The 25,739-nt window shown below is 39.9% G+C and overlaps 1 protein-coding gene across 2 annotated transcripts in view; it reads right to left on the reverse strand.

The window, feature by feature from the left end:
* MCC (MCC regulator of WNT signaling pathway) overlaps nt 1-25,739 on the reverse strand; it is a 386,214-nt gene that overhangs the window by 265,224 nt on the left and 95,251 nt on the right. The window contains exons 1-2 of one of the 2 annotated variants that reach the window (XM_072958216.1): nt 16,110-16,251; nt 13,294-13,508 (exon numbers count right to left, since the gene is read on the reverse strand). In XM_072958216.1, coding sequence (XP_072814317.1) covers nt 13,294-13,508; nt 16,110-16,134 — 240 coding nt within the window. In that variant the 5' untranslated portion in view covers nt 16,135-16,251. Of the gene's footprint in view, nt 1-13,293; nt 13,509-16,109; nt 16,252-25,739 lie in introns of those variants that run through there. The other variant, XM_031673172.2, reaches the window with a different exon arrangement.

Here is a 25,739-nt window from a genome sequence, read left to right on the forward strand (position 1 = left end):
GAAATGAAACAGGGACTAAAAAGACAATAGAAAAGATCAATAACACTAAGAGCTGGTTCTTTGAAAAGATAAACAAAACTGACAAATTTTAGCTAGATTTACCAGGAAAAAGAAGAGAAAGAATACAAATGAATAAAATCAGAAATGAAGAAGGAGATATTAAACTCATACCACGGAACTACAAAGAATCATAGGAGACTGCTGTGAACAACTGTACACTAAGATATTGGACAACCTAGAAGAAATGAATAAATTCCTAGAAACACAGAACCTATCATGACTGAATCATGATGAAACAGAAAACCTGAACAGACCAATTACTTGTAAAGAGATTAAATCAGTACTCTAAAACCAGATGGGCTTGAATGGTGAATTCTGCCAAACGTTCAAAGAAGAATTAATACCAATCCTTCTCAAACTTTTCTTAAAAAATAGACTAAAAATTTTAAACTTTTCCCCTTCTCTATTATAAAAACCATAAATGCTGATTCTAGGTGGTTTTGAAGATACAGAAAATATAGAGGAAAAAAACGGTACCAATAATACTTTTTCTATTTCTGAGAATCCTAAGGCAGCTGGAAACTCATTCAAGTCTCCAGCTGTCACTCTGAGCTGCTATTTTACAAATATTCATTTCCTGAATTTCACCCTACCCCCTTAGCTCATTAGAAAAGGAAAATAAAAGTTGACGACTATATACTTTGTAGAGGATATTGGCACCACTTTTATATCTCACATTTAGATAAATAAGGTGTAGAGGGTAGGAAAAAGTGGGTCCTTCTCACCACAAATCCTAGTCAACAAATGCTATCTGTAATATATTATAGGGGCAGTGCTTGAAGAGATGGATAAACTTTGAGTAATTCACACAATAGATACGCTCAAACTGAATTTTCAACCTCAGAACAAAACCTGCCTGGAAAAGAATATCAAATTCTGGTTGTCCCGGTTGCCTAAGTTTCTCTTAATGTATTTCTAATGACCCAAATCCAAGTTTGAAGTAAAAAATTCTTCCCCTTCTGGACCTTAGCCATTCTTCTTCTCATATTATTCCTTGGACTTCCCTGAAAAGTCTTTTGTTGCTGTCTTAGGCAATCACCCAGAATCGTAAGTGCTGTAGGCCCAGGAAAACTTCAATCTCAGTGATAATCTTGAATATGTTATTGAACAACTAAAAGCCATTTACTTAATGGAAAGCATTACAATGCATGATACCATTCCAATCAAGGTTTAATTCATTTGAAGGCAGATTTTCAACTTTTAAGAGCATACGCCTGTGTTTTACTTATAAAAGGAGCCACTACAGTTAAATTCCACAGAAATTTTAAAACATCCATCTATAGCCAACCCTGATATCGTTTTACCACTCTGATACTGGTTACCTTTCTGGATTCTTTGGTAATATTTTTAGCCAACAGGGTCTAACAGAGACATGATCTTAATGTCCTGAACTCTGGAAAGCTGTGGTGAAACTGGGAATTTGGACAGCATTCTAAAAACGTAACCTGAGATGCCTCTTGGTGTGTGTGTGGGGAGGGGGAAGACAAAGAGCAAATACATGAATTAGGGTTTCATTTACACCTCTGGTTATAAAATAGATGTTTTGTCTTGATTAAAACCATTAGTGAGCACAAGTGGGGAAAATGTGCTTGAATGTGATATGGTTTGGATTTCTCACATCTAACCATTACTCAGAACTAGGGACATGAGTACTATGGGCACACAGAAGAACCCAGACAGAACCAGGACTGTTTGGTTAAAGGTTCTATCTGGTTTCATAGTAAAGGGGAAGTTATGATTGTTACAGAAATCACCATATTGTATTTACGTGTAGTTTCAGTGCTATATTGAGTTTATAATGAATTTTCTATGGTTTTTACTACAAAGTATGGGCTCAGTCATTCTCAACACTCTTCTTGTCATCTTCATAAATTCCTATGCTAATGAACCCCTTTAAGTATTGTTAAACAGAAGATACCTAAATTGGGGTGGATTGTATCAGACTGTTTAGAATTCAGATTCTGTAAATCGTCCCTCATTGCAGGATTGTCTTAATAAGGCCTATTTCTATAATGAAATGAAAATTTAATCTCCTAGAATTTCTTGTAAGGAAAGTTCCTTTGACAGGAACACTTCAAAACCATGAGAGGTGAAAGCATAAGATGCGAAGGACATGTTTAGTAACAAAAGATGGTTTATAAACTACAACGGATTAGGAGAGCACTTTCCAACCCTCCTAAGGAGGAGGACACAGAGAAGAGTGAGCAAGGTACTGCTGGGGAGGAGGGTATAGTACAGAGAGAGAAAGGCCTCAGATCTTGGACTGGGAGGGTCTCTAGAGAACAGAGGTATCTAATACAGACTTATGCTCCTTGTTTAACAAGACGTGTGTGTGTGTGTGTGTGTGTTGTGTGTGTGTGTGTGTGTGTGTTGGAGAGGGCGGTGATATAGATCTCCTCCATGTCCTCACCCCTTACTAAAATCAATATTGTTCACCAGTTCTTTTGTGTTCATAGATTCTTCCCTCTGGGCTCCAAATCTGGGTTGCAATGGGGCAAAATCAGAGATGGCACAAACAGACACTGAAACTGAAGGACAAAGGGGCAGTTGACATTTGAGTTATTATAATATGGCTACTGCTACTGCTAATAATAATTATTATTTTAATATGAAGCATACTGACATCTGTAAACAAGAAAATCTAATAACTAAAATTATTCATCTCAATAGAAGTGTAATTGACACCATAATTCACAGATCTGCTGATCTTTTTTGTGCCTTAGTGGCAACGTTTACTTCTTGAGCTTATGCGAAGGCCAGTGTTACAAACAAGGAGTGCCTTCCCCCTCCCCTGAGAGAAACAAATGGCACCATCAGTAATAGCTAGGGGAGGGTCAGGCTTAAAAAAGGGGCTGGCTATCTAAGGAATAGAAGAGATGGTACAGGCAAGGCCCTGCCATCAGCATCCAACACCTAATAAACACTTAAGAAATGTGACCACTTATTAGTAGTAGTAGGGACACATAAGTCCTTCTACCTGCTTATGTCTCTAAAAGGAAGGTTTTGCCCTTATCTTTGACACAGGGTCTATTACTTCAAAGACCAAGGGAGACAGGACTGAGCAAGAGATCACGCCTCTGACTCTGAAGAATCTATCGACAAGTTGACGTGGGGTCCACCTCTGTTCCCAACTAGCTTCTTTTTCTCTCCACCTTTAAGTCTGGCTGAAGAAAGCCTACAGCATTTTTGGCAAATAGATTGAGGCCTCTGGGTTCCAAATGCATCTTTGATAGATGCCTCTAACTGCATCAAAGTGGCAGGTGCATTTCTCTCGGCATTTAATGCTAATCTCCCCTGTCATCTAGGCATAAATAACTACATAACCATGTCAGGAGGCCCCAACACAAATACACCAGAAGTCTTAATTATTCTCCAATGACAATGTCTTATAAAAAGTCAGAGAAATGAAAACCCAAACAGTGACTCTGTGTGGGGACTCACGCTATCCTCAAAACAGCCAGGGCATTGTTTTTGTCCTGTGTCAGGCGGGGAGCCTGGAGGAGGTGATCAGTCTCCTCTTCTGTCCACTTGGACAGAACCTGAATACCCTAACCTAACTATGGACGCTTCCTGGGCCGCCTACCTCATTCGACAGTGTTGCTTGGTGAGTTGGTCCGTCCCTCCACTGAGTCCAGTTGGGGCACAACTGCGCAGAGGACTGAATCACCTCCACAAAGGACGACCCGGAACATTGTCGGGTGGCATGCCTCCTCGTTTGCTTTTGGCGCTCCCGACCTCCAGGCGGTTACTCCGCCGTCCAGGTGGCTCAAGGAGCCGGTGTGGTTGGAATCTCGTTGAGGCCTCCAGAAATGTTGCGGAAAAATGTGTTACAGCTTGGTGTTACAGCTCGGTGTTACAACTCAGTTGTGACAGCAACCTGGATCCAAGCGAGAAACCAAGCAGCACGCAGAGAGTAGGAGAACTCAAGTTTATTACGCCAGCTGGCCCAAAGGAGTTAACACTTCAAGCTCTGGAACCCGTCTGTAGGTTTACACAGACCTTTTATAGGCTGCCAGTTTTACACTTTGCAACATCATATGCAAATAAAGTATAACAGAAGTTGACCAACCAGGAACAAGCTTTGTAGAAATAGACCAATCAGGAGTGCACTCCATGCAAATGAAGTACTACAAATGGACCAGTCAGAAGTTACAGAATTGGGCCAATCAGAAGTGAGAGTAATAACCAATCAGGAGTGAGAGTAATAACCAATCAGGAGTGAAGGAAATAACCAATCAGAAGTAAGCTCAGGGAGCCAATAGAATTCTAGGTGTAAGTTAGACGCTTTAGAGGCAAAAAGTGAGATAAAGCCTCTGGGCCACGGAACTAGACGGTGCTGGGAGAGCAGTGGCCCTGCCTAGGGGTCCTGCCGGTCTTTTTATGGGGCTTCCCGCCTCAAAGGAACAAGATCAAGATCCCATACCTAGTTTGGGTGCATGAGACAGCACTGCACCCTAGGGTTGGTCCAGAGAAGGGATGATTTCATAATGGAACTGCCTGCAGCATTGCTCCATCCTCTGGGGGCACATGAATAACTGTAAGCTCAAGCTGCAGAAGCAGAAAAGCCTGGGTTCAAATCTCAGCCTGCTGCATCCTCACTGTTTCACCCCATGCAACCCCTCTAATCCTCAAGTTCTTCATCTGTAAACAGGGATCATAACCATGCACATGGCATAAGGTTCTTGTAAGAATTAAGCAAGATATCTATGCAAAGCACTTAACACGATATAGAGTATACAGTGAATGCTCAACAAATATTAGCAACACCGAGAGAAATGCAGACAGAGCTCCATGTTGCATCCTACTGCAGAGCACAGGCTGCTATGAGGGTCCAGGTGTCCTTCCGCTCACCCAGGACCTGGTTGGGTGAGTCCAAAGAAGAGTATCTAATCTCCCTCCTTTGTTTAAGAGCAAACATAGAGGACAAACACTTAAAATAAAGAAACACAATTGCTTTAGATTTCACAAATTCAAAAACAAACCCTGTAAGTTCATTCAACATACAACATTTATACAGGCACACCTTGTTTCCTTGTGCTTTTGCTTTACTGCCCTTCAAAGATACTGCATTTCTTAACAAATTGAAGGTTTGTGGCAACAAGCCTATATGCACCATTTTCCCAGCAGCATTTGCTCATTTCATTTCTATACGTCACATTTTGGCAATTCTTGCAATATTTCAAACTTTTAAATTATTCTTATATCTGTTATGGTGATCTGGGATCAGTTATCTTTGATGTTACTACTTTGACTTGCTGAAGGCTCAGGTGATGGTTAGCATTTTTTAGCAATAAAGTGTTTTTTAGTTAAGGTATGTACTTTTTTTTGGACATAATACTATGGCACACTTAATAGACCACAGTAAAGTATAAACATAACTTTGATATACAATGAGAAACCAAAACATTCATGTGACTTGCTTTATTTCAGTATTTGCTTTATTGCAGTGGTTTTGGAACTGCAGTATCTCTGAGATATGCCTATAAATCCAGGGACTGACATAATCCGATTTCAGAAGGTTAGCCTTTTCAAAGCAACAGCCCAACAACCAAAAATAATTAAAAATAAATCAAATACTTTATTTAGGTTCTTCAGAGTCTATCAAAGGCAGATTCATAAATTATCCACTGACGTATTTCTCAGTGTCCCTTTGCTTTCCTCTTGAACTTCAACACACTCTACTGCACTGCACTATACCCCAGCTGCACTGGAACTTCTCTCTTCACTGCCCCAGAGCTCTGTACCCACAGGGCTCTGCTATCTCTCCATCCCCTCATCCCAGTGTGGCTCTTTACAGGTCAGCTTTGCCTCTCCCAGGGAGCAGGACTCTATCCTGCTTAGAAGTGGGCAGGAGAGGTAAAGCTGAGCTGAAACGTGATTCTCTTTAGTGGGCACGGGGAAGGGGGCAGATCTGCAGAATCACGTATATGGGTTTTGCCTCTGCACAAGCGAAATACAAGAATATCTCACTGTACCTCTCTTCTTCCTCATTCTTAATTCATGACTTTATTCACAAAGATAGAAAACTTCACTACTCTAAATTAGGAATGTATGTTTCCTATCTTTCCTTTGTCTTGTCTTTAAAAAAGAAAAAGGTCATTAAAAATGTTAATGTAAATCTGTTACTAAAACCCCACTGAGAAAAATCACTGAAGAAAGATGGAAAAGAAACTACAAGGAATGACAGCCAAGGCGCTGCCAAGCAGCTGATCTATTTTCATAAAACACTTCATACATAAATGGCATTTGTCTAATGTAAAAGAGACTTCCTTCCCCTCCCCCAACACAGGAAGGGCAGAGAAATGTAGAACAGCGGTAACTGTCAGGTGTCTAGATATGGGGCCACTGCCCTCTAGTGTGTACTTTAAAATTTGCAAAATACCTTTATCCTGGTAAATCAGAGATCTTTACCCCAAAGACATAGAAAACGGAATAAAAGATGAACCCTTGTTGAACTATCTAACAGAATCACTTAAAAATAATGTAAATGATTAAGAGAGTGAGATTTGATGGCTTCCTGCCACCTTACTATCTGTTCCCACACTCTTATCAGGGTCTTTCTGGGCCAACAGATTGCCAAAAGCACAGAAGAGATATTAAAAATATTTGACAAATGGTGTGGCACAGCCATCAGCATCCAGAACAGATGCCTGCAAGACGCCAGCTGGCAGGGGTGCAGGGGTCCCTGCAGGGCCAGCATTCACCCTTTAAGAGATTGGATCATGGGAGAGCCCAGGATTCCTGGGAGAGGGCATCAGGTAGCCAGGAAAGGAGGAGGCCTGGCCCAGAAGAATTACGCCAATATTTGAACAAATGGTTGTCTGTACTAGAGTGTTCTGGCTGAACATTAGCTCATAAAAGAGATTAGATTACATCAGAGCAGCAACCCAGTACCACCTAGTAGGGCAGAAGAGTGACCCAAAGTCCAATAACAAAGACCCCAAGGAGAGACGAGGGGGGCCCTGGTCTCCCACAAGCAGCTGTTTCTTCTCCTACCAATGACAAGAGACATCGCCCAGTGCAGGGCACAGGCACGGTGGTGTCAGTGCTGGGCTGTCAGGACACTGCCCTCTAGTCTCTGTTCTCTTTCTTCCTGTGTAATATTAAGCAGATGGTTTGATCTGGGCCTCCATTCCCCCATTTTTAAACTAAGAAGTTAGACCTAGGTATTTTTTAAGGGCCCTTTTGTCTCCAGGTAGAAATTATCCATTTTCATGATCTGGTATTCCCAAATAAATTCTATGTACCACATTATTTATCATAAATTTATTGAAGTATAGTCAGTTATAATGTGTCAATTCCTGGTGTAAAGCATGTTTCAGTTATACATATATATACATATACTCATTTTCATATTTTTCATTATAGGTTACTACAAGATACTGAATATAGTTCCCTGTGCTATACAGAAGAAACTTGTTGTTTTATATATAGTAGTTAGTATTTGCAAATCTTGAACTCAGGGGAAAAAAGAGTACCTCCCTAAGGTGGCTTGGAATTCAAGATTAAATAGCATATGAACAGGGGAAGGGTTGGGGTGTGCAGGACTCTCAGGGGAGAGTAAAGGATCTTCAGGAAACATGAATGGGCCCACAGAAGGATAGGTGAGAGGTGTACTAGTTTGTGACAAAGCCTGTCAGGGTGTGGTGCTGACTTTCATTCTCCTCTCCTGTGGTAGAAGTCAATCCCTGGTTGATGAAACTCCCAGGAAGGGACTCTGTGACAATTGAGTTCCTTCTGGAGGATCAGTTTTTAGGCTGATAAGGGGAGTTCAAAGAAAGCCTCCTCCAGCAATTGCTGCTTTTCAAGTGCCTGCTGACCAAAATAATCTAAAGACCAAAACTGCGTATTTTAGGGTGGCATGTCCTAAACTCCTACAGTCATATTTTGGGTGGTATATTCTGCTACCTTTCTGTCATAAACAGTAAGCCGAACAAGGCTACTTGATGATTTCTTTTGAAATTCACCTTCACTCACTTGGAAGTGACAATTCAAGATTCTGAAAAGGTCTATATTCTAGACCTTTCCATAGCTACTCTAAAAATCCAACATTTCCTTTGTACTATCCTAATTTTATGAAAATCTTAAAGTTGATAAGCATGCCCCATGCTTAAGAATTCCTTGTTCTTTGATTCTGAACAACATCCAGAAGAGGGTGCTGGCAGAACAATCAACCACGCTCTGACCCCAAAGCCAGGACACAGCCTCTTGACCAAATGTTTCAATAAGGTAACCCTAAGTGTGGCAAGGGCCGTAATGATCATAGCATTATATTAGGATCATTAGCATCACATCACCTAATACTACAAAAGGGCAAGTGGAAAGCATCTTATATTAAAGGCAATTCAGGAATACAGAGGAAAATTGGTGAAGACCTTTTAAATGAGGGAAGATTTGGGGAGACAACGACTTTAATTTTTTGTCAACATTCTATATTGGTTCAAATATCTGATATCTTTTGTATGACTTTTTTATAGCATAATCAGTCATACTTACTTAATCATCATCAATTAATTAATATTTTTCTCAATAAAAATTAATAAACCTGGTAATGTATACCCTAAAAAAACCAAGGAGCATGGCTGAAAGAATCTATGGAGCAACTGATATTTTGTTCAAGAATTTATCAGTGCTGTAGCTAGAAAATAAAACTTCAGTTGTGTTTTATGCTTTATAATAGTTAAATATGTCACCACTCAGAATCTATAACATTATTATTTATCCTTGCATTCGTCCCTGAAATATACATATTTGGGGAGAAAATCCATCAGGCAACAGGCAGTACATTTTTCCTAAGGCGTCTCTTCTTTGCTAAACCAAAGTGTGTCATTTTGCTTTGCTGACAGCTTTAGGGATAGGATGTAGACTGCGTGGTACTAAGTCATTTAGCTAAGCTGGAACTACGCTTCCCAGAGTTCTCTCCCCAAATGGCTGTGTATGGCCAGGAGAGACATTCTATGTGAAGTTCAGACGACATACTTTCTATGCTCTGAAAGTTGCTGCCAATCTGCTGCTTACCTACTTGAGGTATCAAAACTGTAGCAACCCCAACTCCCTGGGTCTCCTCCTTCAGCTTCTTTGAGTCCTGGGCCAAAGATGTGTGTAGTTTGCTGATAATGGGTGCCAGCTCTCCTGTGGGTCACCCACAGCACCGAGGCTGACATGGTTAAGAGACCCAAGTGAGTTCCAGTTTGTCCTCGTGGGTCCCAACTTGTGGTCACGCATTCCCGTTCGTCCTTGCTGTCCTCTACATCCAGATTTCCTTCTTATCTCCTGATCTGACAGAGCTGTATAGTAACTTCAGGCTCAACACAGATGCGGAATTCACAGCCTGTCACAGATTGTTCCACCAGCTCTCATCGCTACAAGTTTCTATGTACATCATCTTATTGCCTTTGCTTTTTGAATAGTTAAGCCTCAAAGTCATAACATCCACTGTGTTCGGTAGAAGTAGAAGACAGGTATTTGGTAGTAGAAGAAGAGAAAGAATGCTTAAAAAGGTAAATCTGGTAGGTAGGATGGCAGGACACTGGAGGCAGGAGGGACACTGGAGGCAGGAGGGACTTCTGGTTCTGTCGTGCTCTTTCCTGCCTGCTCTTCCAGCGTGTGGAGGCCAGTAGCACAGGACATCTAGTGGCGCTCCTCCCCAGTAAGTTTCAGTGGCACCATCTGGGGGACTTCTCAGTGGGTTTTGTTACCACTCTAGTGGGCAGCTTCCCAGTGAATTCCTTTGTGGGCACCTTCTTAGTGATAACCCAATGGGTGGCATCCCAGCCAGTTGAGCCAACACTCCAGAAGGCCGGCTTCCTGCTGCCAACCCTGACCTGCGGCATCTCAGGGAATTTCCTGGCCTTCTGGGGGCCCAGGCGCTCCTTTTCAGTGGGGTCTGAATCTCAGCCCTGGGTGAAGGAAGGGCCCTCTTTCAAGTATGTGCCTTCCTCGGGCACTCTGACTCAGCTCTAGAGGGCCTGATTGCTCTTCCTATAGTCATTAGATTCCCTTTACTCCTTGTGGGTAATCTCTTCCTAATAGTTAACAATTTTTTATGTTAAAGTTTCCCTGTGTGAATTACTGTGTGCTTTCTGTCTCCTAACTGGGCACTGATAAAATGTATTTTGCTTTTAGTAGCTGCTTTAAGAAACACTACCAAGCCCCAGCATTTAATTTTATTAGTTCAGGATTTGTTTTAGAAGGAACATAAATTACTTTTAATGCGATTATGTAAGTGAAGGGATTGCCCAAATGTGCAGTTTAGAGAGACTGTTTGCTTTCTTTGGCCATTTATAAGGGGTATTTCTCAAACTGGGCTCAATGGACCCTTGCGAGCAGACCCTGAGTCAACTATTGCTATGAAACAAACCTCCCTAAACACAACAGTTAAAACTATGGTCATTTACGATTCCTCATATATTTGACAGCAAGACTCCAAAGTCAAATGACAAATGGTGAAGATACAGAAAAAGATGAAGAACCGGGTTTCAAAAGGCGCTCTACCGGAGGGTCCAAGGACATAATCAAGGTTCTGTGAGTTTAAATAGTATTTTAAAACTGCGTATTTTCAATTCAGTGAGAAAATAAAGGATGGAATCACTGCCATAGACTTTAAGTGCCTGCATTGGCATGCATGGTCTGGTTCTTATCAAGGATCATCTTAAGTGAGTGTGTACTTTATTTGTTAATTTGTGAAGTTATAGCTTTTTAAAAAACGTACTCTGTGTATCCCAATGAACGGCCACCATCATTAATTATGTGTTTATTATAAGCTTTTATAGATATATAACATTGATAAGAGAAATTTTCACATATTGAGGAATGGAGAAGTCATTCTGGCTTATACATAAGTTAACTTGAAGTTTATGCTAACTAAAATAGCCTGTTTGTGGCCTATCAAACATACATTGTACATCTGCTTTAGTTATTAAGGAAAAGAGTGTGTTGACCAGAAGTCAAGAATGTCCATGTTAAAAAATAAAGATTAAATACCTCCCTTCCTGGGACACCAATCGATGACAAGACTCCCTTCCCAGGTGCAAAGCTATACTGACTCACAGTGTATGTGCTGATCTGTTTTCTGAAACCTTTAAGGAGTGCATCCCTGACTTGTTTAATGTTCTTTGTTCTGACAAGATATAAAAGTGTGCTGAAAACCCTGCTTCTCTGGAGCAGTTCCTTAGAGTTATCAGAGAGGCTGTCTTCTGAGGTATCATCTCAGTTTGGCTCAGATAAAACTCTTTTCTATTTCTATTATAGATTGTTTATTGATTACTTTTGTTGACAACATACATACAGAAAAGTGTATAAACTGTACGTGTATAGGTCGTGACTTTCAATAAAGTGAACCCTCCTGTGTGAGTGTTTAAGGGAGTGTTTCTCAAAGTGGCCTCTGCAGAGGCTGTCACAGGCAGAGATCCATCAGTTCCAAAGCTTCACCAATAATACACAGAGAAACTTTTCCTCTGACCAGGAAAGAAGAGGAAACAGAACAAAATCGAAGCAGTTACTGCAGAGGAAAAAATGGAGGAGTCACACACAGAGATAGGTAATAGCTAACTCTTGCAGGTTTCACCAGCAGGTTTGCCACAGAAAACTGGTGGGCCACAAGCCCTGAACCCTTCAGAGCCAGCGCCACTAAATCATGATCAACGTGTAACCCTGATTTTTGCTCTAACTCATGCTGCTATGGCTCTGTCTGTCTTGAAAAATGCTGAGCTGATAACATACAAAGAAAAATTCAACTTGTTATAAATTATGTGTAACAGCATAGCCTAAGTCCAGGCCTGTGCCAGAGAAAGGTGACATATTTGCTGCGGCTGCCGAGTGCCTAGTCTCCTGAGTGCGCAGAAGGGCGAGAAGAGGACAGTTAACTGTTCTACTCAAACTGAGCAACAACAACCTTGAAGAGTGGCCAAGTGACAAACAGTGCAGTAACTATGGGTGCTTTTATAGACTTTATGAGACGTAGTCACACCCTAGTAGTGATTGTGTGTGTATGTTTAATAAATTTTTTATTTTATGATAGTCCTAGATTTACAGAAAAGTTGCAAAGATGGGACAGAGAGTTCTCACATATCTTATACCCAGTTTCTCCTATTACAAACATCTTCCATTATTATGGTACAGTGCCACAATTAATGAATCAATACTGGTAACATTATTATTAAGCAAAATCCATAATTTATCCATGTTTCCTAGTTTTCACCTAATGTTCCATCCAGGGTACCACATCACATTTAGTTGTTATATATCTTAGGATCCTCCTAGCTGTGACAGTTACTCTTTCTTACACTTTCCTGGTTTTTGAAGTCCTTGACAATTTCAAGGAGTACTGGTCAAGTATTCTGTAGAATGTCTTTTCATTGGGCTTTGTTGGATGTCTGTATTTTAATTATTGCTGGCATATTTAGGATTGTTAGTTCCTTCAAACATGTCACCAGAAGTGTCAGAATTAGCAAATGTGCCTCAGACACAAAAAGCCTGAAAACCACTGGTCTACCTCAAAGCAGACTGTAGATATACATAAATGAAGTTGTCAAGATGCTTATTCCACCTTTAGTTTCAAATTCCAGTTTCAAAAAGCAAGGTAGGTTTACAGACCTTTCACACAGTGGTTAGATAGCAATCTTAATTTATAAACTATGGGCATGTCACCCAAAATGACCCAGGCCATCAGCCCCTCACCCTCGGTCCCCAGCTCCAACTTAGAAGGGAAGACAGGAGCTTTTCAGTCCAAGGTCATATGGTAGTAATTCACCCTGAGGTAAAAGGGAAGTTTCAACTAAGCATAAAGAAACTCTAAGTTATTCATGGTTTCAACGGAATATGTTTTTAAAGTACAAGCAGAAACAATGATCCAACTTTCAATAAAATATTTTCTTCTTTGTTTTTCAAATGAGTGAAGTCCAAATTAGGGAACACAAAGGATTATATCCTACTAATTTGTAACATCTGGTACCAGAAAAGCAGTGAAGCCGTTACAGCTACTCTAGTAATTAAATCTGTACAAGGTGCAGACTTAAAACACTTTGATGATTCAGCTCTTACTAGTGAGAGTGAAGTCACCAATCACAAGTGTTTGGAGCACTTAACATTACTGGCAATGCTGGAAATGGTACAATGTTTAGTTCAATAAAAGAAGACAATACCTGCCATGTCCCCTGGAGCTCAAAATTTAAATATTTATATTGGAATACACACAGGTCTAAAGATGTTTTCTGTGAACCAGAAAGTACTCACCGTGTTGGCCAGCTCTAGATAGCTTCCTCCTACAGAGTTGCCAGAATGTGGGGACTGTGTGAGCAGCTTGTGGAGAGCATCAGCGTGCTGGTGCAGAGAGCTCCCGCCACAGTCCAGAAGCTTCTGTAGAGCTGACTGACCCTGTAAGTCCGGGCTCTGGAGGTCCCTGGCACCCGAGTCGTATTCCCAGCTGTCTCTGGCTGCTGATAAGGCACCTAGGTCCAGGAGAGGCAGGGGAGAAAAAAGAGATGTTTCCTTCACTAGCCTGTGGGTGGCCAACAGGCAATGACTTGGAACCTCCTAACTCTGCCATGTGCCAGTGCCTCAGAACACATGTGGCGCCCAGGCTGCATGCTGAGCACTTTCTCCTTCAAACTGACACATGAGGAGCCTGCAGATAAAAGCAGTTTTAGGCAAAGTATTCAGAAATAACGATCCAATGGATATGTGCCCCACCTCCAAACAGCAATGTTTAGCAGAAAGCACTGAAGAGCCAAGAAAAGGGAATCTGACCAGCACTACAGCTGTCTGTGATTTACACAGTGTTTCTGTATGATCAGCCTCCTTACTGTAGTCCCTTTTACCAGCTAAGGGGGAAGGAAGGAAGTGAAAAGACAGAAAATTAGATATGGCACTTCACCATAGTTTTCTAGTGTTGATGTACTTTTACCTGGAAAAAGCTACAGGAAGCCAGTTAAGTGTAGTCATGTGGCTGAGCTTGGAGCAACAGAAAGTGAACAGAAGTGAAGAGCACAGCTTCAGAGCCTGGCTCATAAAAGTCCTGGGGTGTGATTCTCCATGCCTTGTGCCTCTGGCTGGTTCAGATGGACATGGTACCCTTGGGAACCCCGTGGTACAGATGGCGAAGCCACAAGTTGGAAGATGCCTGGCTCCCTGAGTTACCTCCTGCAGGGGGGCTGCCTGCTGAGCCAAGGCACCATCTTCACTTTGTATAATTAGGAAAGAGAAACTTTTGTGTTTGATTCACTATGTATTTTTGGTTTGTGAGGGCAGCTAGCATTACTTTACTATCACAGCAGATTAGAACCTAATAAAAGATGCTAATCATTATATTAGCATGGGGAAGTACAGTGAAAAGTAGACCTAGAGAAGGCATATCTCACCCGACTGCCCCGAGAGGGATGGGAGATGTCCAGGGAATGCTTACTGGAGGGGAGAGCCCGATGCTTCACTTGCCACCTTTGCTAGAAAAATGAGATTTTGAATAAAGCTTGCTTCTTCGTGTTGCTCACTTCTGAGCCCCTCACGTATGCAGCTGGTTAGTGGATCCTGGCTTAGATGCCTGTCTTAGCTGCAAGGGAGGCTGGGAAGTTTGTTTTCTGGCTTCCACTTTGAGGAGGTAGGATTTGTAAGGTGAGACCCTTCCTAAACGTAGGAAGAGTATTCAGAAGGCCTGGGCAGCCAGCAAACAAGACAAAGGTCTACACACAGGCACTGTGCTGGGTACTGGGGACATAGCAGTGCACACAGTGAACTGCACTCCCTGCCTGTGGGGCTTTCATTCTGCTGGGTCTTTAATACATGACCTTTAAATATACAAAAAGGGATTCATTAAAATTACAATTTTTACTATGAAAAGGGAACATAAACAGATTACTCTACAATTTACTTGCATATAATTACGTAGAGCAAACTACAAATTATGTAAGTGGGTTCTGACATGAATTTTCCACCTCCCTGTACTGGGTACTGGTGAATTTCATCAATGTCATTAGAAAAACTGTCTTTTTCTGCAGCCACGCCAGATGGTTTTCCTCTGCTGCTCATGTTCTGCTGATCTTCTTCAGTCAGTCTGACTTAACACTCTTTTCGTCCAGTGCTGTATGGCTGGGTGACATGTCTTTGTGTCAAAGCAGACAATTTTGTTACTATGTTTGCAATTGCCCGAAGTTTAATAGTAAAATCTATCAGTTAGTCTGCAAGGGAGGTTTTGCTTTCCTTCAACATGGACTCCAAAATGCCTGCTCTGCCTCCTCCTGCTCCTCTGAATGCTCTCTGTCTAACCAGCTGCCTCATGTTTTCTGTCCCGGCCCCAGCAATGTGTGCCAAGAAGACTGGCTGAGCTCAGAGCTGAAAATAGGCTGAATCACTGATGGCCTTACAGCTCATACATCAGACATATAAGCGTAGGGTAGGGCCCTGGCCTTTCATGTTTCACCGCAGTATCATCCGTACCTTGCACAGAGCCTGTGACATTTCAGGCATTTAACATACATTTACTGAATGGATTCCTGGATTATTTACAATGGTAGTAGGCCAGGGTTTTATTTCCTAAATGGGAAAAGCAACATGGAGATTAATTTTAAAAATCAAAATAAATTTTACACTTAGACTTTTTCTTTATACAACTCAAGAGATTCATTTTCAAATAATGAAACATATTTCTGGGATAAGACAGCCCAAGGGAGCTTCATTTGAATTTATTATGCTGTATTAACAGTCCCAAATCCAGTTTCTGGCAGAGTCATATAATCAGGTTAGAAGCTCCATGTTAATCAGCAAGATCAAAAGGCTCACACTATTACCGTAACAATTTTTACTCAAGTGATACTGAGAACCCAGATCCTCTGCTAAGGAGCCTGGGCAATCATATTAGCATCCACTTTAATGGACCAGAAAAAGGGAAGTACATTTTCAAAAAATACAGTAGACTATTCCCATTACCCTCTTTTAATCTGTCTTCAAATTAGATATTTCTGGATAAAACCCAATATTCCTGAGGCAAAATTAGTCATTTAATTGGGAAGAACTTCAAAATGCAGGTCTTCCTTTCGCCCTTTGAAGCATGATGGTACCTGATATTTCTAGGCTCACTGTCATGCCAGTCTCTCTTCAGTCCCTTGCTAAGCTCAAAGGAGCCTGTTGACCATGGGCAGATGGCTGTGTTTTCTTATCCTTAGCATGACACCATTACATCTATACTGTCCCCCAGGCTCACTAGGCTATCTGGTATCTCTTTAAAAGGGCACTAATTCCATCATGAGGGCCCCATCATCGTGACCTCATCTAACTCTGCTCACCTTCTGAAGACCCATCTCCAACTACTATCACATGAGGGGACAGGGCTTCAACATATGAATTATCGGGGGAAACAAATATTCAGTCCATAACAACCACTGAGCAGCTGCTCTCCAGGCCCACAGGGAAAGTAACTGTATGGCATTGCTTTAAATACCCAAGACCAAAGCACTCCCTGGGCCTAGAGGTCTCTGCGCACACAGAACCAAAGGAGGCCACAATATCTGCCACCATAATCCTGAAGTAAGAGGTAAGATATATTCTTTTTTTTAAACTAAATATTTAATGTTTAAAGGTGGTTGAACACAGATTCCAACTGTTTCTCTTATCAGAAAAACACAGGAAACAAGTGGCAATTTGACATGTTTATAAAATACATTACTGGGAAAACCCTGCTTTCAGAGAGCATGCTGGAACACAAAATCTGCCAAGCCCTGAGATCCTTGCCCTGCTGGGTACTTGGCAGCTACATGCTAGGATTTTAATCCCATTTTCAAAGTGCCACCCAGGTTTGGTTCCAAAGCTTGCAATTACTGTGCTTATTTACCAAAGGCACCACGCCACCTTCCCATGGGCTAAGCCCCCTGTGAGAATAAAGCAAACCAACATGGAACTCCTGAAATTCACCTTAAAAATATTCAGAACAATCATGACAGCTAACATCTATTCAAAGCCACTAAGGACCAGGTACTGTTCTAAGAATCTTTCATGTATTACCTTATTTAGATCTACCCACAGTCTATGAATAAATAATCCATTTTTCCATTTTTAGAAAAAGACATTTTCCCTCTTTCAGCTTCATTTTGTAGACTTACTTGTTGGCACAGAATAGTGGTTAAGAGCTGGGGTTCTGTAGTTAGATTTCTTGAAGTCAAATAAAGAGCCACCATAACCAGCTATGTGACTTCAAGCAAATTAGTTAACCCAAGTCTCAGCTGTCTCATCTTTAAAATGGAGATAGAAATATGTATTTCATAGAGGTGTCTGAGAATTAAATAAGATTATAATATGTGGAACATATTAGACAATCCTTGATATATGATAAACTGGCCAACAAAATGTTAGCAATTATTTGGTCATACTTCACAATTGTAGTTATTTGGAATTCATTTTACACAAGTTAACAGGGAACAAATATGTGACAGAAATGTATATATACCCTCCTAGGTTCTGAGAGGTACATGTTTAAAAAGACTAATTCTTAAAAACAAACCTTTGGCACCTATCCAGTGGCTAAAATTTCATCAATAGTTTTGTGCTTAACATCTAGTATTAGAGACAATAAAAATTGCCAGTTAGGTCAGGGCCAAAGTTATGTGTCTCTGAGTAAGGAATCTTCCACTAATGAGTCAAAGTCTTCGGGGTATGATAGACTTTGCTTCCCCATTCTACTGGCCAGCTCTTACTTGCGCAGACCATCTGGCCTCCCCCCAAAGCCTGTGACCAGTGCAGTGAGGAAGTCTGCCCGGTCCAGCAGCGGCCGCAGCAGGGGCAGCAGCGGCTCCCAGGCAGGGAAGGCACAACTTATTTATTCATCAGATCTGTGCTCTGGCCACCCTAGCCACCCCTCTGTTTTCTACCTCCAGTTCATCCTTTTCCAACCTTCATTTAAATGCCTGGGTGCCTCTCATCACATCACAGGCAGATGGTAATGCAGAATGTTTAGGGATCCTGAAACCTGTATTAACACTATCTTATTGTTACTTGAAAACAGGGTTCATCTCTTGGTGGGTGAACCTCAGGAGAAGGAAGGATTTATTATTACTTGCAGCAAGTAAGGAGAACACTGGGGATCTTTCCCAAAGCAGTGTCTCCCCAAAAGTAAACCTGGGGAAGTTTTGAGCTAAGGGTATATGCACATTCATGAATATGAAGACCTTCAGCCAGCCCAGAGTGCAGCCAACTGACAAACTGGGCTACTGCCAACCCACAGTGCCCAAGTGCTTTGCCCTCCTAACGCTGAACCCAGACAGTCTGTGGTCTACTCTCCCCCAGCCTCAACCTGGGGAGTCTCCTGGACTCCATGCTTGACTGGGTTGCCCACTTGGCAGTAAAACCTTCCCACTCAGCAACCAATCTTTTCTCTCTAATGGCCTTTATTACTTTTCTTTTTTCTTTAACGATTATTTGTGCCTTCTCTTTTTTCACTTTAGCATTCTTGCCAGGAAGATATCGATTTTCTACGTCTTTTAAAAAACTATTTTCAGTCTATATTGTTCCTCTATATTGTGTGCTTGTTTTCTATTTCCTTGATTTTGGTTCTTATCTTTATTATATCCTTTCTTCTCTTTTATTTGTGTTTATTTTGCTGTTCTCTTTCTAGACTCTGGGAATGGATGCTCAACTCAGCCTTTTTTCTTTTATCTTCTAATATATGCATAGACAGCTATAAAATTTCCTCTAACTGCTCCATTTCAATTGATATTTTCATAATCTTTCAGTTCAAATTATTTTTGAATGTTCATAATTTTGTCTTAGATCCATGAACTGTTTCAGAGTATGTTTCTTAATTTCCTATTATATGGGGTTTTGGTAGTGTTTTGATTTATATGTTCACTGCACTGTATTCAGAACACATGGCCTATATTATATCAATCCTTTCAAAGCTGTTGAGATCTGTTTTATGGCTTGTATGTGAACAAATTTTACAAATGTTCCACATACACTTGAAAAAAAGGTGTATATTATAGTTGTTGGAATGGAGTGGGCCTTATGTGACCATTATGTCAAGCTTATTAATTGGGCTGATCAAATCTTACGAAGCTTTATTGATTTGGGGTTTTGGTTTTTTTTTTTTTGGTCTCCTTATTCCAGTAATTAATGATAAGAATTCTAGTATCTTTCATAATGACTGTAAATTGGTATATTTCTCTTGCAGGTGTCAATTTTTGTGTGTTTTGAGCCTTTTTGGGGGGTATATACAAATTTTAAATCATTCCATCTTTCTGGTGAATTTAATCCTTCACCATTTTGAAATAAGCCTACTTCAAATAATGCTTTTGTGGTATAGTAAAAACTATATATTGGATTTTGCTACCTTTTCCTGGCTCAGAGCTCCTAAAATTCTCAGAAATTTCCTGAGTGATGAGTTATCATTTGTACACTAATGAGATGACTCAAAGGGAGGGGAGAAATGGGGTTCTAGGGGCAAGAGACTGACGCCAACTGTCAGCAGCCAGTGATTTAATCAACATGCCTACAAAATGAAACCTCACTAAAGTGCCCTTAACAACAGGATTCAGGAGCGTCTAAGTCATTGAACACATCCAAGTGCTGGGAAGGTGGTGCAACCCAAATCCAAGGGGACGGGGGCTCCTGTGCTTGGGATCCTTCTGGGTCTTACCCTATATACCTCTTTATCTGGTTGTTAACTTATCGTACCTTTATAATAAACTGTAATAATAAATACAGCACTTTTCTTGAGTTCTGTATCATTGTAGAAATTATCAAACCTGAGGGAGGTGTCATGGAAACTCCTGAATTTGTAGTTGGTGGGAAGAAGTACGGGGAGCCACGGGATCCCCTTCCATGGCTGGTAACGAAGTGGGAGCAGGGTTGTGGGACTGACACTTTAACTTGTAGGGTCTGCGCTAACCCGAGGTAGTTCTTGTCAGGGTTGAGCTTAATTGTTGGACACCTTACTGGTGTCAGAGAATCAGAGACTTGGTATTGGAATGATATATTTGGTATCAGGGAAAAAAAACTACACTCTACTCTTTAACTTAAAGACAATCTTGCTTTGTATTATTGTAGCTGCTCCAGATTTCTTTTGTTGAGGAAGGCTTAAATACACTTTTCCATTGTTTTACTTTCAAACTTTCCATTGTTTTTTGATTTATCCCTTGTAAACAGCCCATGAGCATATATTTACAATCCAGTTTTACCATGTATGTCTTTAATGGTAGAATTTAATATATTTACATTTAACTTAAATACTAATACAAAGATTAATCTTTCATCTTGTTTTGTTCTTCCTATATGTCTACTTATTCTGTATTTCTTTCTCTTTTCTTGCCTTTTGAAACACTTTCTTGTTCCATATTTTACATCTATAGGTTTGAGAGTTAAATGCTTTCTATTTTACTGATTATGATAGAAATTACAACATACATCCTTAAATTATCAGAATCTAAAGTTTATCAATATCTTTACCTATCTCTGGACAATATAAGAACTTTAGAAAACTTGAAATCCCACTCCCAACCTATGTGCTTCTATTGTATATTTATTTCTCTTAAAACTCTAAGAGAAGTATTATTGTTTTATATTGCTTATTTAATTTAAGTTTATCCACATATTTACCACTTTCTTTTTCCTTCTTTCTCCCTTCTAACTCAGAACTTCCATCCGGAACCACTTTCATTTTGTTTTAAATATATCCTTTAGAATATCTCTTAATGGCGATCTTCTGTAGGTTTATGTCTGTCTTTAAATATCTTTTTTTTAAACTTTTTTTTTTACTGAGTTATAGTCATTTTACAATGTTGTGTCAATGTCTTTAAATATCTTTATTTCACCCTGGTTCTTGAAAGATGCTTTTGCTGGGTATGATCTGTTAACTTGTCAACTATCTTTTCTTAGCACATAGAGAACAGAGGAATGCCTACTGCCTTCCATCATTCTTGGGAGTCTGCTCTCAGCCTACATGTTGCTCCTTTGAAAGTAATCTGACTTTTAAAAAGTACTTTTGTAGATTTTCTCTTTATCTTTGGTGTTCTACAGGCTCACTATAATGTATCTAATTATCTACTTATGTAACTTGATGCTTGTATTTCTTGTCATAGTTCCTGCTTAGGACTCATTGGGATTCTGGAATCTACTGGTTAATATATTTTATTATCAATTTTCAAAAATTCTAAGCCATTCAAATGCTACTTCTCTTTTGTTCTTTTTTGAGGGGGGAGGTAATTAGGTTCATTTATTTATTTATTTTTTAATGGAGGTACTGGGGATTGAACCCAGGACCTCATGCATGCTAAGCACGCACTCTACCACTGAGCTATACCCTCCCCCTAAATGCTACTTCTGCTTCATTCTTTCTTTCCTCTCTTTCTGGGAATTCAATTTTACTTTGTTAAAATTTCCTGGCTCTCAGTCTTTTATATTTTACATTTTACATGTGTTTCTTCTTCTGTGCTTTATAATGCAATGTAATCTTGCTTCTATTCACTAATTCTCTCTTCATCTCTAACTAATTTGTTGTTAATTTTAATTGAGTTTTATTTCAGTTTTAACACTTCTCATTCTGAGATATCCATTTGGTTCTTTTTCAAATCTGCTTGGTTTTTTGGTTTTCTTTTTCCGCCTTAGATTTTCTTTCTGAACACAGTAAACATAATTACTTTATATTCTGAGTCTGGTAATTCCAATAAATGAAATCTTGGTGGCTTTGTTTTTTATGTTAGTTCTTGCTCATGGTATGTAGTCTTATGTACGTAGTACTTTGAGATACTGAGTTGCTTATAGTCCCTGGAAAATTATTTGTGGAGATACTTTTTAGAACTGCTTTTTACTCATCTCTAAGGCATCTCCCTGTAGAATAGTCTGATGGTAGTATACGGGGTGGTATAGTTCTGGCTTAAACTTACACAGAGGCTACAGCCCTCCAGTATTCCAGTGTTTGAAAAAAAGATATATTTTATAAAATTTCCTACCTGAGCAGTCTTTGGAATTTGGCTTCTGTTTCCAGGACCCACAAGGTAATCCAAAATTCAATTTTACCAGGTTCAGACAATAATCTCAAGGTAAAAGTGGCTTGATGCTCCAAGTTCCCTCACTGACCTAGATTAATTTAGACTCATAAATTTTATAATTTTGCTAGATATTCAGTGTGTTACAGGAGGGCTTTAAAAGTATAGTTATTTCAGATTTATGAATTATGTCAGAATATACATCCTGATATCCAATCATGTTACTTGATATGGAAATCAGTATTTGTTCTTTAAAATATGTCTCTGAATTATGATGATAAAAACTATATGTTCATAAATGGGCCATACCTACTTTTCTTTCCTTGAACAATTGTTTGTTTTCCCCCAAATTAAAACATTTTTGGTATTTTTGTTTGTTTAGTTTCTATATATCATGAATTCAGCCTCAGATTCTTAGCTAATTATCTAAATCTCCTGTTAATAATTTAAGATGCATAGATATTCCATCAAATCTGGTCAGAAAAATTTCTCCTGGAGTTTATGACCTGCTCTAATCTAGACCGGTTCTGAGGACTATTTTGCTTCACTTCTAACTTGTCTTCACTCTTCATTTCACGGTTCGAAGTATTTCTCTTCCTAGGCTAACTCCTTTTTTTGGAGGTCTAGTAGAAATTTATCTTTTTTTCCATCTTTAGTGTTAAGAAAGTTCACAATACGTCTTCATGTGTTGTGGCAGGTGATACTTTGTAGGTCCTCTCTATCAGGAAATTCACATCCTTTGGTTTGGATGACAATTCATGGACCATTTTGCTGACGATTTCTTCCCCTCTATCTTCTTTGCTCTTTTGGATGGTAGACCTCCTGCACCAGCTCTCGAATTTTTCTTATCTTTTCTCTCCTACCTTACATTCCTTTGTTTCTCTATTTCTCTTTCTGGAAGATATTCTTTTATTTATTTGTCATTCTTTTTGTTGAACTTTTAATTTATGTTGTATTTTTTCCGTAGTAGGTTTTTTTAATGTTTCTTTTTATCCTGTTCTTTTTTTGTGGATACAACATTTTCCCCTGTATTTCACAGGACATTAAAGAGGGACTATTTTGAAGATTCTCCTTGTAGAGTCTCTGTTCCCTTTAAGTTCTTCTACTTGTTTCGGTCTCTGTCTTTCATTTTATTTTGTTGTTGTTATTGTTGGGGGGGTAATTAGGTTTATTAATGCATTTATTAATTTTTTTTAATGGAAGTCCTGGGGATTGAGCCCAGGACTTTGTGCAGGCTGAACACACACCTTGCCACTGAACTATACCCTCTCCCCTCCAGCTTTCCTTTTAGAGGAATTTCTCAGTTGTCTTGGTGCTCCTTGGTTGTTCGCTCCTTTCAGCCACACGACCTATTCCAACTCTGAGACCTCAGATCACCATTCCTAAAAGTATGGCAGCATACTGAGCCCCGCTTAGGAAACACTGATCTATGCCATTACTGGATGAATGGGAACTTACCAGACCAGACGTAGGCAGAAGTTAAAAAGACAAAATGTTTTTCCTAAGCCCTACCTCCTTTCTTCCTCAAGTTTCTTACACAGCATTCATTCTCCCCCCATCCACGTCTGTCCTTCAGGATCTCTCCCTTAGATTTCCCTCATCAGAGCCAGTTCAAGTAAAAAGTCTGATCATTTTTTAATACACAGTATGAATGACTTGTAAGGCTAAATATGTTCTCTGGTATTTTAAAAAATGACAACAAAAGCATTTCTTGGTGATAAACCAAAGGAACAGACTCTAACTATATAACTTAATCAACAGCAAAGCAAATCAGCAGGAAGCTGGAAGAAGATAGAAAACTCTCTTAATAAAAACAAACCTCTTACCTTACAAGGCTGGCAATGGGGGGAGAATCTCCACAACAGACAATGTAACAGAACCTGGTAATCACACCCATTATCCTCTGTGGTCACCTTCCCCTTCAAGGTTTCCCTCTAATTATCCTGCAACCATTCCCAGGCCATGAAGAGGCAGAGCTGTTGCCCCTTTGACATTGTGGCCCAATAACGGACAACTGTTCTCCTTAATACCCCAAATGAAGCAAAGTGGCAGCATTCATGAAAGATTTTATAAACAACTAAAGAGAAATTAACATACAAATGGCACCAAACTAGGAAATCAGGCATATCAGAGATTTACTTTTTGTGGGTACCATCCCTGTCCCACCCTATTTCCCAGTCCAGCCCTATATTAGAGTATTGCCCCAGTTCCCAGCGTTTAAGAGCAGAAGACTAGACAGTCCAATTCCTCTTATCCCAAAAGCAAGGGATGAAGGCTCAGAAACAAACCACTTCCTACTCTGTTGATGTAAGGCTTTCTTCTGACAGAAGCTGCAGACTGGTGGGTTATGAACTACATCTGGTCCTCAGGTATATTTTGTTGATTCTGCTCTAGTTAAAAAACATTTTAAAAAAATTTAGTCATCAGTATTGAAAATTTGGAGAGATCCTATTTTTGAAAAACAAAAGCATTTTCTGGCACTGAACAAACACACACAAGGTCGGGAAATATGGTTCCCACTCCCACGTCTGGCTGGAGTTGAGCGTCGGCTGCCTCTCTGCAAATGTGCACTAGTTTGCTGGGGCCTCCATCTGGTCCACGTCACACATGTATGTTGTCTACCTGCCCTCAGTAAGCATTTGCAACCCTTTCTTTTGAGCTGCAGTTCTGCATCTGAGGACCTACTCTTTCCCAGGTGATGGACTGCAGCCCTAAGTATTTATCATATACTGCGGTCTCAATAGTCATACAAGAGGTGTACACTTGCAATGGGTTCTTTTTTTATATGAGTTTTTGCCCAAGAGCCAGTACCATCCACTGGCAAGTTTGGAGATGGATGACTTCTAAGTGCTATGTTGACATACACCCGGTAAGGTGGAAATGTTACTGTATACATCCCTCAGATTCTAGGCCTAGTTACTGTTATCCAAAAAAGATACAGTAAGTGAAAATCCTTTGAAGAATAATATAACCTAAGTAAAAAGAAAAAGGCAGGGGGGAGGGTATAGCTCAAGTGGTAGAGTGCATGCTCAGCAGGCACAAGGTCCTATATTCAATCCCCAATGCCCCCATTAAAAATAAATTAACCTAATTACCTTCCCCTGAAAACAACAAAAACTAAAAAATAAACAAATAAAGCAGCACTTTGATAGTCTGTATATACTAACCTGGTCTGTTAATAACTGTGGAGCCTTAAACATAATGTGCTATTAAAAAATATCCACATCCAAAAAAAAAAAAAAAAAGAAAAGGGCAGGGCAAAATGTGAAGTGCTATAAAAATATAAGCATTTTTGGCATGAAAGCAACTGGGACAGGTGAGATTGGTGACTAAATTTACTCCCTGGGATTTCAGGGAGCTCAGAGTCCTAAATCCCCACACAGAAATTCCTAATGGAAAAACAAACAATCTTAGAGGCTGGAATTCTGAGTTTTTGTTAATGTAGCAAGAGAAAAAGAAGAAGGAACACAGCAGTGTGAATTAGTAGAAAAACAAACCAGGAGCCAGGAGAGTTGCAGTCTAGTCCCAGTCATGCCACCAACTAACTCTGTGACCTGAGAATTATTATTTAACCCTCCAGGTCTCCATTTCCTCATCTATATACACTACATAGAGGGTGAAACTAGATAATATTTAACAGAGTCTCTGGGCTGTCATCTTATAATTCAAGGGAAAATTTTTATCAAAGTACTCTAAATGTTAAGTCAGATATGTCAA

This window comes from Vicugna pacos, chromosome 3 (genome assembly GCF_048564905.1).
Source record: "Vicugna pacos chromosome 3, VicPac4, whole genome shotgun sequence".
NCBI classification, from domain to species: domain Eukaryota; kingdom Metazoa; phylum Chordata; class Mammalia; order Artiodactyla; family Camelidae; genus Vicugna; species Vicugna pacos.